We start from the raw sequence: 13,640 nt of genomic DNA, 5'->3' as shown, positions 1-13,640 counted from the left end.
TATTACACAAATCAAACGAAAACAAAATATGGAAAGTAATATGAATCGCGGTTTACATCTCTATCACACATCTCGGGTTCGAACTCACGGCCATAGGCTGCTTATATAATACCACCTAGGTTATAAGACACTCCAACCCCGCAACTACATGGAGTGGAACAGGCTAGCTCAGAATCCATTTCTTGCCTTTTACCAGAGATGGCCGTGGCTCTGTCCAAAATACTCCAATACTCGAATCTTTGGACACTTTCCTATTCGACAATAGTTGGTCGATAATTTTATGTTCTTTTTGACTTCATTTCCTCTATGCGAAATAAGCTGTGTTTTGGATGAAAGGAGATGCTACCGGCTCTGGGCCCTTCATCTCCTGGTGGAATGACAATAATTGATCCTCTGCGCCGGTGCGTGGATTTAGGTCTGGGTCCGTGTGTATAATTATTCCAGGCTCGATCTTATCTAATCCCACCCCGCATCTTCCCCGCCAGAATGCAAAGGCATCACCATTGCGAATCTTTTTATTGTCACAGGTGAGAGATACTAGTAATAAGCAAGCAGTAATTGAAGTTGAAGGGCATTGTGCGCGGCATTTAAATTGGGTCAGCATTCCAAAAACAACCTTTCATGAGCGCCGTTGACTTGATGAATGCCGACTTCCAGGATACACCACCGGGCTGAGGGCTATCGATTATGAGCAAACCTCATAACCGCAATTAAGTTGATATCTGGTTTGCAGCTACTCCGTACTTACATATGCCTTAGCAACCATGTGTCGTATCTCCATCTACAACTTGTCCCCGCACTGTATAATCCTTGCATAAAGAACTTGCCAACCCTTGTACTGCGCCCTTCAATATCATCGTTTGCTGTCTTCACAGCCATTTCGCAGAAAATCCATGTTGACCAGTGAGCTCTCGGAGGCCGATGTTTCGGGGCTACGGGCGAGCAAGGAGAGTTTGTGGAATTATATTCATCATAGTTGCCAATGGGGCACTGGCATCAGATGGGGAGAGTATGTGCTTTCTTCCTGCTTTGCGCGTGCTATTTTTGGGTATTTACCCCGTTATGGCGCGACGATTATCAATCATAGATTGCGCCTAGTTATATTATTATGAAATGATGACTAGTAGAGTTTGATTTATGAGTAATCGGGCCGGCTTAAAAAAAAAGCCTAACATGTAGCTGCCAAAGTGGACGATCATGCTGCCCTTACAGTGACCCAACAGACACAGGAATGGGCCACTTAGCCCGTAGTGGAAACCGCGGTTGCTCCATCGATGAGTTTGAGAGATTATCTTATGGGGAAATTTTATGGGTCTCAGAATGAGCTGGCTGACTTCTTGCCTTCTGCCTTTTAACCCCAATGGAGGACTGGACTGACGACCAGCGACTGGCCGATATTTAATTGTTTACCTGGAGGGAGACCTGGAGGGAGATATACCAGCATATATAATGTAACAGCCGGCATAGATTGGAAAGTGTACTGGTTTGCCTGCCACAGAACCCACTAAGGTTTGTACCTATGGAGGAGACCAACGGTACAAGGTCGGTCTAATCTATGCTGACTAACATGTTTCCGTAACGTATTTCACCGCTTTTTGAGACACACCATTTCCTGAGACACTAAATCACATGATATAGCGCGGTTAAGGAACACCAGTTAGAGAAGTGCAACTTCAACCTCATGAGATGAATAGCTGAGGCAGCATTTGCTGCTGGAGTATTAGTCATCATCTAGAATTTGAAAAAATAGCTATTCTTAGAACTATTCTTCTTCTTTTCTAACAGAGTAGCAGAGAGAGAAAGGGTACAATACACAGCCAAAGAAACTTGAGGAACTCCAGCGAAGGCTGCGTGCTTTGTTAGGTCCTCGAACCAAAGGGAAAATATATAAACCGCAGCTGGAAACACTAGGCTGAACTTTGGTAATCGTCCTCTTGGCACGGGCCTCCCTGGATATTTCCAACGAACGTCCTGTGCAAGATGCCCGCGTTTTCAGCCCCGCGATCGAAAGCATACCTCAAAACCATGGGGTTCATTTTTCTGTTAAATGCGGTCATGCTGATCATTCAAAAGATATGAGAATTTTTACAATACTGTACACTACTGAATTCATTGTAATTTACAACAAACAAATATTTCATCTATTCACACTTACTCTCAAGTTTCCCTTGCTTCCCAACTTCCCCCTCTAGATTTCTGATATTTCGTGTAGTTCTCGCACGTTATTCAGGATGGAGGGGGGTAATGGGAGTGGTGTCGACATGGTTGATAGATAGCACGTGTCTTTCTTTTTGCTGCAACTATCCCGAACTGATTAGCATGGAAATGGTCTTTTCTCTGAATTATGCATGCGAAGCCTTTGACTTACCTCTTTAGTTCTATCATTGCAAGGAGCAGGGCGCAGTCAAATATCTTTTTGAATCATGGAGGGGCTTGTTAGATGAGGTGTCGTATACCAGGTACGACGGTCGAAACCCAGCTCATCCGGTACTCTAAACCTATCCAAAATGCTGGCGAATATCCACGCCACAAGCCCACATCGTTAGAGCCCATCTCGCGATCTTGAACCTCTCAGTTATTCTCTGCGGAAATCGCAGGAGGGCGTCACTTGGTCTGCAGGCCAAATCTCCGCCCTTTAGTCATTTGTACCTCCCATGTCTGCAGTTCATGCTCTTTGCTGGATGATGAAGCTCACGATCGGCCAGACGAGGATGGCACGGACAACTCTTCACTGACCTCCTTTTTAGGTTAATACATAGAATCAAGGTGAAATGAAGCATAGAAAGGTATAGCAACCAATCACAGATGTAAATATTTTGCCTGCCCCTACTACTGGCATCCTGGGCTCCGTTGCTATAAGAATGGCCATGACTGTCTGTACCATGTTCTGTCTCTTGCTAGACTCCATAAAGAGAGGCCTTGCACCCACCCTTCTCCCATCTCTTATTCTCTACATATGTCGGAAACGATGCTAGCCCGGCATGGGATCACAGAATCCAAAACAAGTGACCAATCTCAACCACAAAATATTTCCTCGGCCACAAAGAGCAAAGAGAAAACGGGACTGAACAAGAGTTGTTATATCCAAGTCCTCGAAGAAGTGAGAGATCACGACAGTTCCTACCCCCAAAGAAACCAAAATGGCTCAGGAGGTGCCGCCAGTTGTGGTTGATGGTTCTGAACCGAGACCTGGCGGGCGCACGCCAGCGGCAAACACACACTCCTACGTGGCGTGCAGGAAATTTTTGAGGGGCTACAGTATATCTGGCCGGCGGCAGTCTTGGGCGGCTCCCTCGTTCGTCTTGCAGCGGGTGATCTTCTTGTGAAGTTCACACTGGACGGTTCCCTTGAGCTTTCTTTGAACCCAAGGCGTTTGCTGAGGAAATCCCGTTTCTGGATGAGCTCCTGGATGTGGGGCTGCCGGTTGCTCGACCTCGACTGCTCCATGGTCAGTTCCTGCGGCCGGCTATTTTCCATCTGTTTTCCTTACCCGAGCGGTTAGCGACATGGCTCGGGTGAGGCCTCCAATGTATCCTTGTAGAAATCAACTCTCGTTTTCTAGTTTGTCATGCTCTGACTTGACCTCATCGATGTGTTCCGCCAAGGCCTGCAACGACGATTGGAAAGTATCTGCTCGTCTGCGGTTATCAACCCTGTGAGCAGTTAATCCTCTTTTTTTTATTTTTTTCATGTTGGCCGGGTGGAGGGAAGACCGCAGAGAGAAGAACAAGAGATAAAATGATCTGCGAAACAACCAGGGATAAACAGCAAAGGGAATGCTCACTGTTGAATAACTTCTTGAATCTCTCTGCATAGCCTCTCCACGTCAGCGGGATTTCTTCTCGGGCTCATTGCCCGAGCATCATCTGGAGGAAATTCCTCCTCTTGAATCTCGATTTCTGGGTGATCGCGGGGGACAAGGATGGAAGCACTGGGTCTCCGACTGGCCAGGCATGGACGCTTGGCCCTGGGATATCGGTCGATTTCAGTATCTGATACTGGGAGTGAGGATGAGATGAAAGACGGGTCTTTACTATTATTATTGTCGGGTGTCGTCATTCCCGTCACAGGAGCTGTGATACCAGATTCAAACAGCCATTCCACACAACTGGATCCCGAAGAAACAGCTAGATTCGATTTTCTGGATACCGTCTCTTGAACAGGGGAGAAAAATCGGGGGCCTTCACTGATAAACAAAAGTTGGAGAAGACAACACATTGTAAAACTTGTCAGAGACAGATGGAATCTATCAAGGTGAGGGTCAGAGTACAGAAGGAAAAAGAAAAACAACGCTGACGTATTGAATTCACATCTAAAGTATGATGGTAATCAGGAAATTAACTTTTCAATCAGGTTGATTCCTTGACTGCGTAACTCACCGGAAAATTTAGTCGGTCCCAAAGCCCAATGCTCATGCTCTTGCTACCAGCTGGTATCGATGCGATCAACCATATCTGGTGGACAAGCCCTGCTTCCTCTGTACCACCTCCAGTGCGCACGGACATTTGGTGGAGTGGTCTATTGTTGGTTGGCCACCACAATTGGTATTCGCGACCCAGCCTAGCACAGTAATGGTTTAGTGTGGGGCATCCCTAACGGAGAATTTCCCCACCTGTGGTGCCAATAGGTATTGTTCAAGAAGGGCAGTGCGAAAAGGAAGCATATGAAGAATCTTTCGAAGCTCCAAAGTTGAGCCTAGCAGTTTGCACCACAACAGGAACGCCGTTCACATATTTTCGCTCGAGGTTTATAGTATGAGCTATGAGATATCAGGACGCATCTGGCCCGCCATGGGAAGAAATTGTGCACTCGGGCGTTTTCCTGTGTTTCGAATCTGGTCGAAAGAACTCGTATAGTCTCTGAGCTCGGATTGTGTTTGGGCGGATAATAGAGGCTTGCTGTGGTGGAATGTTCCAGATGTGGGGGCTAGCCTAGACTGGAACTGAGGAAGAGAGGAACCGCTTTCCAATTCAATCAGTCGACAATTTTGGGAACAGAAGTTCATCACCATCGGTCTGCCGGTCGCAGGACAGACAGTAGTTCGGACACCAGTCTGTGGGACTTTGGAAGAAGATTTGGAGTATTGCGGCTGGAGAAGATTAAAGGATTGTCATTTTTCGTTGAGAGCTCTCTCATATGTCATACTGACGTCAATGCTTCATCTTTTTTTAGCTTAGGACGTTTTTGACTTAAGAAAGGCTGCTGCCCGCTGCCCGGTGTAGGAAGGCTTCCTGCTTGGGGGATATCATTCTCCCCGCTGGATCAAAAATGATGATGATGATGGTGGTAAAATACAATAAAGCTCAAACAGTTCCTCAAACCAACAGGTGCCTGGAATAGCTGCTGGAAACCCACCAATTACAGCGCTACCAGGTAACGAGCCTGATGGGCAGACGCTATCCGGGATAACCCTTGCAGTGGAGCTGATGATATCACTCAATCAGTCGCCCTTTTTGCGCATGGCTGCGTTATTCTACGCTCGTGCAACGGGACGACACGGGAAGCGCATTCCTAATGTCGTCGCCGCCGCTTTCCACAGTTTTCCTGGCCTGCAGCCCATGCAACCCGAGAGTGCAATCGACCTCAGCCATGTCACATTTCCGCATTTGGTTGTTAGTGTTAATGAAGGCTGGGATAGCTCGATTGCTCTAGATGAGGATCAACGATTGCCACCACCTGCTCAAACTCCACATCTTCCACAATCTCGACAATTTCGATTATCTCGGCCACAGCCCGATTATGCGGTCGGGTTTCCCCGACATTCCTTCTCTGTATGGCTCTCTCAATAAGAGGAGTTGTCAAACTCTTCAGGGCCGTGAAGCGTGAAAAGGAGCTACATCGACAGATCCTGGCCTTTTCAATTTCACATGATCACTGTTCTGTGAGAATCTATGGCCACTACCCTATGATCGAGGGAGAGAAGACTACATACTACCGACATGCCATTCACAAGTTCGACTTCACCTCACTTGATGGCAAAGAGAAATGGACATCCTACAAATTCTCTATGAGTGTGTACAATGACTGGGCACCTTCCCATTTTAAGAAAATATGCTCCGCTATTGATGAACTGCCACAGGTAAATTTTGAGGTGTCGCAGGCGTCACAAATATCACAGCAACCTGAAGTATTACATCAATCGGAGCTGAGTTTCTCAGAATCAACTAGACTTTCGCAAGGTATCAGAGGCGTTGATATTCAAGGCTCTAGTTTTACATCTGTATTGGAAGAGGCTGATGGCGTGCGGCAAAGAAAGGAAATTTGATCCACTTCTCATGGCGCATCGTGGGCGCATCGTGGCCCTTGTAATTTGATGGCGGTGTCAAACCTATGCGCAGTGGTTTTCACACTTCTACAATGAGGAATAGAATATATACATAGCAAGTGAGGAAAGATGCCTCATATCATTTGTACAGAAGGGCAACAATGGAGTATCATTAGCCATTTATCAAATACAAAGATGAGATGAAACAAGTATAATCATTACAGGAACATGCTGCTGCTAAAACGTAAACCGCGCCTTTGACGGCGCCCTATAGGCTCCTGATCTCTATGTGAAAATGTCCGGCTGAGGGTTGGAATTGCTATCTCCCTTGCTCAAATTCAAGCTGGTCTTTGATTATGTCCGGCGGAGGGAAGAGGTCCCATGCGTTAGGTAGCGGCCACCCGTTACTAAACATAAAGACACTGCGCACACCTGCTCTAGCTTCCCGTGCCCGTCCCTAATTCAAGTTGTCAGGGATTCCGCAAAGTCAGAGCCTTCGGGATTCCACACCTGACTAAATCCTCACACGATTTCCTCCGCGATGAGTAGTCGTCCGCAGATATGGGTGCCGACCACTTAACTCCTTCAATCCTGCATCTGAAAGCCTCACTGCCCATGCCGCATAGCCTTTCTGTATCTGCCGTCGCAGAGGCCCACCTTCGAGGCAGTCACAGGTGAAAAGTGGAGGTCCCAATTGTATGTTGAGAAGGGGTGATAGTTTGCCTAGTAGTATTTTGTGTTGGGAGGAAGACCCTGGTTTTGATCGTCTTGCTAATAACCTTGTTAGATTCTCTTCTGTACGGTAGCAAGATTTAACTAACCAAAAGCTCCCCAAAGCTTGCAACAAGCGCATCCTCATAATCGCAGTATTTTAATTCTTGGCAACCCATTGATTCACGATGAGGAAACGTTGTTGCGACGTCAAAATCTATCCATACCACCCTTTCCGGGGTACTGGGAACAATTAGGATGTTTTTGGGATAGATATCATTGTGGTGGATTAGGGCACTATGAATCGCTTTCATGCCGATCATCGCCTTACGGAAGCGATGAGTTGAGTAATTTACGCAGTTCAGTGCTTCTGCGCCGGAGACACACCCCGCCGCCCACATGTCGATGGCAGGTTGATAAGCCTGTGCACCCAACATGAGTTCCGGGGCCTGATAACTTTGATCTCTGTTGCCGTAAACATAATTTATCATAACTCTCTCACCACGAATACAGGAGTGGTCCAGGCCGGTTATTTGAAGGTCGCAGCTCCCGGTAATAAGGATACTGGACGGTTTAAAATCGCAGTGCACTATATTTGAGGAGTGAAGGTATTTCAACCCTCGCTTCGATTGGTTTGGCGAATTAACAACACAGTTAATCGATTGGCGAATCATATCACCAGGGAACTGGAAGCCGAGTACATACCAAAAGTTGGTAAAAGAATACTTTAGTACATCGCGGTTCAGGCATGTTGGATGCAAGATATTGATCAAGCGTCGTGCCTTGGTGCTCTGTTCTGAGGTACCTGTAGATTCTTAGTGAGCTGGAGATGAAAGTCGAGGTAGAAAGGGGGCCAAGATACCTACAAATTCTCGCCGAATGATATGAATGCATCTTGCAAGCCAGCAATCTATAGGGAGGACGAGGACACATGTCAGCAAGCAGTCCTTGTATGAAGTGCAATCTACTTTCTTGTAGTGAGGCGAGGAGGTTAAACCGGACGGACATTTTCGTGCTTGAGAAGCTTCAACAGCTTCAATTCTAGATAGGCTCTTTGGCACAGCTCGGAGCGGGTGAACGGATGGTGTATTTTCTTGATTGCGACTTGAGTGCCGAGTAAAGTGTCGGTGGCTGAGCTATGACGGTATCTCGTTCAGTTTCTGAATTGCAAGATATAAGCGGCAGGTTAGATGTACATATTGCTTACCACATAATGTTAGAGCCTCTGATCTTGAGAGCACGTAGGTTTCTATATCTATCGCACTTCGTGAGCCCGAATTCAAAATTGCATATAAGTTGGGGAACTCATACCTTGGAGCTGCTTCGAAGGAAGAGCACAGATAATGTTGCATGTAAAGGAATTCTAACATTACTGTACTTCTGACGGTTGGTTTCAATCCTATATCGCTCCTGGGAGGATTCTAGATATTTAATCTCTTGCCCCTCGAAACGAGAAAAAAGCATTATTCCGTCTTGTCGCTGGGTGTACTGTAGGTGTGATCACCGTGCTGATCCGGATGTATAGTGGCGCTTCCTATTGGTCCCAGTTCTTTGTTTTGGAGGGCGGGGGTGGTGTGGGGTTAGGGGGTGTCTCTCCTTAAGGTATCAATCGCCTGGTTTTGTCTGTATTTACATACATACACCTCCTCTTCCAAGGTTTCGGCCAATTCTCGCCCGCTATTCGAGGTGGGGGCAGATCACATGTCAAAACAATCTACTCTTTCATTTTACAGTCTTCCAATATCTAGGAATAGTGTAGAAGATCATAACATAAGACAACAAGAGTGAGAATGAAGGGGGCTTCTGTCACCAACCCGGCTACTTGAACGCGGATGAGTTTTACCTCCTGAATAAATGGTTCTTCGCCTTTGGCTACAGGAACTTCGTTTTCGAGGTCCGTTTCAAACGTATATTGATCAACTGATTGCTCTTCGGCTTTATCAACAGGAACTTCGGTGGAGGGTTGGCAAAATGAGCAGCCATCAACACCATGTAAGGTGAAGAGAACCATGCAACCCGCTTGGGCTGCAGTTAGATAGGCAACTTGAGGAGATGGCAGAGTCGGACTTTATTGTGTTATCTTGGTGCAGCTACATATCTGCCTTCTTTGCTCGATTAACCCCTCCGTGCTTGGTGATAAAGTAAACGTAAAAATCACAATAGTTCTGCATACCCATCGCAAAACAATCCACATGTCCCAACTCCATTAGCCGGAGGAAATGCCAGATACCATGTCTAGCAAGAAATTAAATATATAAAAGATTCTGAACTATGCCAGTTTACGGCTGCTGGCAATTTGTGAACCAAAGCTTTCATCAGAATGTAATTTATTGTTGACACGCTGAAATTCCTTACAGCAGCTCAACAAAAGGTTCGTAAAAATGATATGAGGTGAAAATTTCCAAGTTTTCTGTCCCAGTCGAGTCGTTTTAAAAAGAGGATGGGGCATATATCTGGCACTCAGTAATCCGCCCCGAAGTTTGGCTCTCGGCCCGCCTGCCGATGATCTTCTGGCACTAAATGTTAGGTTCACAATATCACGTGACCGCCGACTCCTGGAGTTCGACGCAAGCCTATAGGAATACATTAAACAATGCCGCACACGCACACGCGTTCGAACAACGAAGAACCAAGGCCAAGAATCCACTGCGAAATGGAAGAAAGTGGGGAAGAGTGAGCGAGTTTTATGACTAGAGTTATGTTATTTGCACGCTCTTGTTGTATTCGAGGTGTGAGAATGGCTTCGACATTGATCGGCCGCTCTGGTCGAGAGTATCTTCGAGACAAGATCCTCAAGCACAACCCAAAAAGTCCGGATCTCAGTGTCTATCTTGCGCGGTGAGCCATACATCTCGAATTGCACGAGTCTATCTGGTTACTGACTGGAAGATTTAGGTGCGGAAACCAATACTTTGTGCTAAAACACGTATCCCCTTCGATCTTCGAACAATCGCTGGAACTTAAGCAAGAGTTCCCAGAAACGCGTCGTCTTCGAGTGCATGATGATGATAATGAAGTCGAACAAATCCTTATCTACAACCACTTTAGCGATAATTTGCTTTCTCTTGTGAAGAACAACCCAAACATGTCGATTGCGCCTCGGAAACGGATATTGTGGGAACTTGGGCAGGCGTTAAAGGAGTTTCATGCCAAGAACTGGATACATATTGGTAATATGCATCAGCCTGCTCATCAGATCCAGGCACTAACCAAGTTCCCCTATTTAGACGTCAAGCCTGATAATGTTATGGTTGATTACCGTTACGATCAGGCCGGTCAGCTCGCACCGGAAAGGGTTGTGCTAGGTGACCTAGACTGCTCCTTGAAGCTAAAAGGCGACAAACTTCTTCGGCTCCCAGACGGAGTCAAAATAGGAAATGTCATGTGGCGCAGCCCCGAAGCGCAAACGGGGCAAGGGATTGGCAAACCGTCGGATGTATTCTCTTATGGGCTCGTGGTGAGTGAGCTTATGCTTTCAATTGATGTGTTTTTGCTGAAGATAGTTTGTCTACTAGTGCCTGTACACCATCACCGGTGTGGAAACCCTGCACCCGGATTTCGAGCAGTTAAAGAGAGACATGATCGAACCTGAACTGGAGATTATGGGTCGATTAATATCTTTTTTTGGGCCGGTCCCAGACGAACTTGTGACTCATGTCAATAATGAGAACTGGGGTCAAATCATGATGGCTATATCAGAAGGGACATTCGATGGAGGCCCAGTCGGGCCTGGGCGTTTCGAGAAGTGGGAGGAGAAGGATTACCCCAATCTTGACTCCGAGACAAAAAGATTTCTCTGGAGAATGACAAACCTCAGTCCATTGAAGCGAGCTGCTATGGAAGAACTTATGGAAGATCCCTGGTGGAACATGTAATAGCATATCTACTCCAATGTCAACAATAACCACCCATGAGGCGCAGCATAGCTATAAAAAAAATTAAGAAAAATCTAGTTCATGGATGTTAATCCCGCTGTTGTTTCCAATCTTAATGAGTTGTAATGTAGAAAGGACCTAATATTTCATTCAGGACAAGCATCCTCTAATTCGCTAACAAAAAACCCAACTGCCATGCTAAACTCATCTATTCACCCCACACAGCCATCCAGTCTTCTGTTAAATTCCACGCTGCGTCTACTCGGCCGCTCTTCATACATCGCTCTTGACTCAAGGATAAACGTGCTTGGTAGTGATGTGATCTCCATTTTCATCTTCGTAAACAGTGGTGAAGTGATCCTTGCTATCACTTTCACTAGGGTGCTCGGTCTCGCTAATCTTGTTGTTACTATATAATCGTCATCAGCTGAAATGGAAAAGTGCATCACTCACGCTAGGGTAGCACTGGCAGCTCCCTCAGGAACATCCGCCTTCTCGATGGCTTTGACAAAGTCCTGCTGTACATTTTTTGCTAAAAGCAGTCGGGCCCATGCAGTCGTCCGGGTAGCATATTTCACGTCCAGATTTTTTCCATTTTTAACAATAGTCTTGATGAGCAACGAGTTGAGAATACTGTAAGGAATTTTTGCATAAGAAAGTTCGAAGAAGCAGTTGTTTGGCTTGTGTGGAGGGTATGGAGGGAGAAAATTTTTGATCTTGGGGCATGCTCAATGAGAGCTGGGGTTCTATGCTTTTATCGCATTCGACTGTACGGCACTAATAGGAGGAGAAAGCACTTTGAGCGTTGGGCGCTTACAGGGAGCCAATAATAGCAGACTACCTGACAGGGAGTTTTCACCAGCAGCAAATCACAGGTAGTTATGTCGCTGAGCAGGCAGCAAGAAAGCATCCAACACAAAACATCGTCAATTCCGGCACCGCGGTGCCGCTAATGTCCACTCGAAGTCAGCGGCTAGTCGAGGAAGTGTTTGAAGTTGGCATTCCGTCAACGAGACAGTCACAAATGAAAATACTAGTATTATTTAAGGATCGTTCTCCATGCTCAGGTCAAGCTGGGCTGAGCAGGTGGCTGGCCGGGAGCTAGCTCAATTAACCGTGCCTAGCGGCAAGTTCTCGGCCATGGTTGTTCCTTGGTCAGTACTATCGTTGTTTTCTGCGTCCAGATGTCAGTTACAATCCGTTATTAATAGGGATGATGGGAGTTTCTGTGCACCTGTGGCAGAACTTGAACCACTGCCGCCTCTGCTGACCGCTGGGCCGGTCTCTGATTCTTGATCTTACGAGTTCGAGTTGTCCGGGTAGTTTGCAAAGCTGGGTGGCCTTTGTGAGGAGAAAAGGGAAAATGGAGCGATGGAAGCAAAGTGGGAAGAGGGCTGGCTTTATATGCCTCAGACCCCTGGAGACAGATTTGGAGCGATCGTGAGAAACCGCACCGTTTACAGGATCGGGACCTATAAACAGAGGGGATATTCATATGACATCTACAGTACGCCCTCCACGCTTCCAGTTGATGTTTGGCTAGTGATGTTTACAAAATTGGACTAACTTCCATCAATTATTGAATCACGACAGAAAACCAAACGAGGCGGATCTCATCGAGATTCAGCGTTATGACAAGCAGCGTTGTCATCAGATACAATTACGGATAGAGAAACACGAAGAAGAAAGAATGAACAAAGCGCATTAGTTCTCACAGGTAGAATACCTGACGAACGACCCCCACAAACATGAGAGCCGGGGAGGATAGAAATCTGTCCCAGTCCGCCTGCCGAGAAGGTAGACTCCGGATTAACATCTCGTCAAGCAAAACGCCAGATGGTCTCCCAGATTAACCATTCACGTCAAAAATTCCATTATAAAACCATAAAACTGTCATCAGACATAATTACTGAGAGATAAAACAGAGCAAACTAAATAGATCAATTCCTCACCCACAAACGGCCTCCACGAACATGGGACAAACGTGGTAGCTAAATAGAAGGAGGATTAAATTAAACCAGACACTAGATGACCTTGCAACTTGCCTGTTCATATCAAATAAGACTGGGGGGCGGATTACGTACTTCTGAGGTCATGGTATCCTAATTGTACATGGTCTCGAGACGCTCCGTGCGATTGAATGCGTGCGCGAATTCCTCGTTCGATTCCGCGGCCTGCTCCAGATGGGTGTAAGACACACGATCTTTACTGACAGTGGTGAGTGCATGGACGATCATAGCCAGGTTTCTGATCTGAAGATGAATATACGGTTAGAGATGAGATATGGATGGTGGGCGTTCCGCCACATACCTCTCGGGCACTGAGGTCCAAACCCTCCAGTTTATGCAGCTCATCACTGGACAGCTGCGGGCTTCCCTGATGCGTGCACGACTTTGAAAGGAAACTCCTCCAGACATCTCTCCGGAATTCCCGGCCCAAAGCCTCATACTTCAGCTTATAATGGATCCTGCTGAGGATAGCATCATCAAATTCGTCGACACGGTTTGTAGTGAGAAACAAAACCCCCTCAAAATATTCAAGTTTGCGGAGGAAGACCGTCACGGAATGATCGTGGACTCCGCCGACAGAGCGCCCATGCAAAAAGACATCGGCTTCGTCCACAAGAAGTATAGCGTTGAAATGGCTAGCGGTCTTAAATATGTTGGAAACATGATCCTCCAGGCATCTATCCCCGATTAATTCACCTGCAGGTACCTAAAATGTAACATTAATCTTTGACTCTCGCCCAGCGGATTAAGAACATACTTTGTAAAGAGGGCGCTGCAATG

General features: G+C 46.5%; 6 protein-coding genes across 6 annotated transcripts in view; 2 read left to right on the top strand and 4 right to left on the bottom strand.

Moving 5' to 3' along the window:
- Nucleotides 1-3,253: 3,253 nt before the first annotated feature.
- On the bottom strand, nt 3,254-4,505 carry HCAG_05238 (predicted protein; the record flags this gene model as incomplete). Its single annotated transcript, XM_001539721.1, has 4 exons — nt 3,254-3,466; nt 3,584-3,653; nt 3,933-3,967; nt 4,380-4,505. The coding sequence occupies 4 exons, from the start codon at nt 4,503-4,505 to the stop codon at nt 3,254-3,256; spliced, it is 444 nt and encodes a 147-aa protein (XP_001539771.1).
- Nucleotides 4,506-5,459: 954 nt separating this feature from the next.
- On the top strand, nt 5,460-6,265 carry HCAG_05237 (predicted protein; the record flags this gene model as incomplete). The annotated part of the gene is made up of 3 exons (XM_001539720.1): nt 5,460-5,612; nt 5,653-5,771; nt 5,812-6,265. 3 exons carry the CDS (start codon nt 5,460-5,462, stop codon nt 6,263-6,265), a joined length of 726 nt encoding a protein of 241 aa, XP_001539770.1.
- A 723-nt stretch (nt 6,266-6,988) lies between these two features.
- HCAG_05236 (predicted protein) lies at nt 6,989-8,987 on the bottom strand (the record flags this gene model as incomplete). Its single annotated transcript, XM_001539719.1, has 8 exons — nt 6,989-7,036; nt 7,087-7,599; nt 7,682-7,781; nt 7,843-7,886; nt 7,983-8,112; nt 8,184-8,225; nt 8,618-8,653; nt 8,791-8,987. The coding sequence occupies 8 exons, from the start codon at nt 8,985-8,987 to the stop codon at nt 6,989-6,991; spliced, it is 1,110 nt and encodes a 369-aa protein (XP_001539769.1).
- A 675-nt stretch (nt 8,988-9,662) lies between these two features.
- HCAG_05235 (predicted protein) lies at nt 9,663-10,851 on the top strand (the record flags this gene model as incomplete). The annotated part of the gene is made up of 4 exons (XM_001539718.1): nt 9,663-9,814; nt 9,872-10,146; nt 10,204-10,433; nt 10,492-10,851. 4 exons carry the CDS (start codon nt 9,663-9,665, stop codon nt 10,849-10,851), a joined length of 1,017 nt encoding a protein of 338 aa, XP_001539768.1.
- A 291-nt stretch (nt 10,852-11,142) lies between these two features.
- HCAG_05234 (predicted protein) lies at nt 11,143-11,993 on the bottom strand (the record flags this gene model as incomplete). Its single annotated transcript, XM_001539717.1, has 4 exons — nt 11,143-11,260; nt 11,305-11,484; nt 11,649-11,800; nt 11,967-11,993. 4 exons carry the CDS (start codon nt 11,991-11,993, stop codon nt 11,143-11,145), a joined length of 477 nt encoding a protein of 158 aa, XP_001539767.1.
- Nucleotides 11,994-12,953: 960 nt separating this feature from the next.
- The window catches only part of HCAG_05233 (predicted protein), a gene marked incomplete at both ends in the record, with an annotated part of 1,119 nt that continues 432 nt past the window's right edge, over nt 12,954-13,640 (bottom strand). Inside the window, 2 exons of the mRNA XM_001539716.1 lie at nt 12,954-13,103; nt 13,162-13,566. Coding sequence (XP_001539766.1) covers nt 12,954-13,103; nt 13,162-13,566 — 555 coding nt within the window. The remainder of the gene's footprint in view (nt 13,104-13,161; nt 13,567-13,640) is intronic.

This window comes from Histoplasma capsulatum, genomic scaffold, assembly GCF_000149585.1.
Source record: "Histoplasma capsulatum NAm1 scaffold_5 genomic scaffold, whole genome shotgun sequence".
NCBI classification, from domain to species: domain Eukaryota; kingdom Fungi; phylum Ascomycota; class Eurotiomycetes; order Onygenales; family Ajellomycetaceae; genus Histoplasma; species Histoplasma mississippiense.
This window is presented reverse-complemented; position numbering and strand designations above follow the sequence as displayed.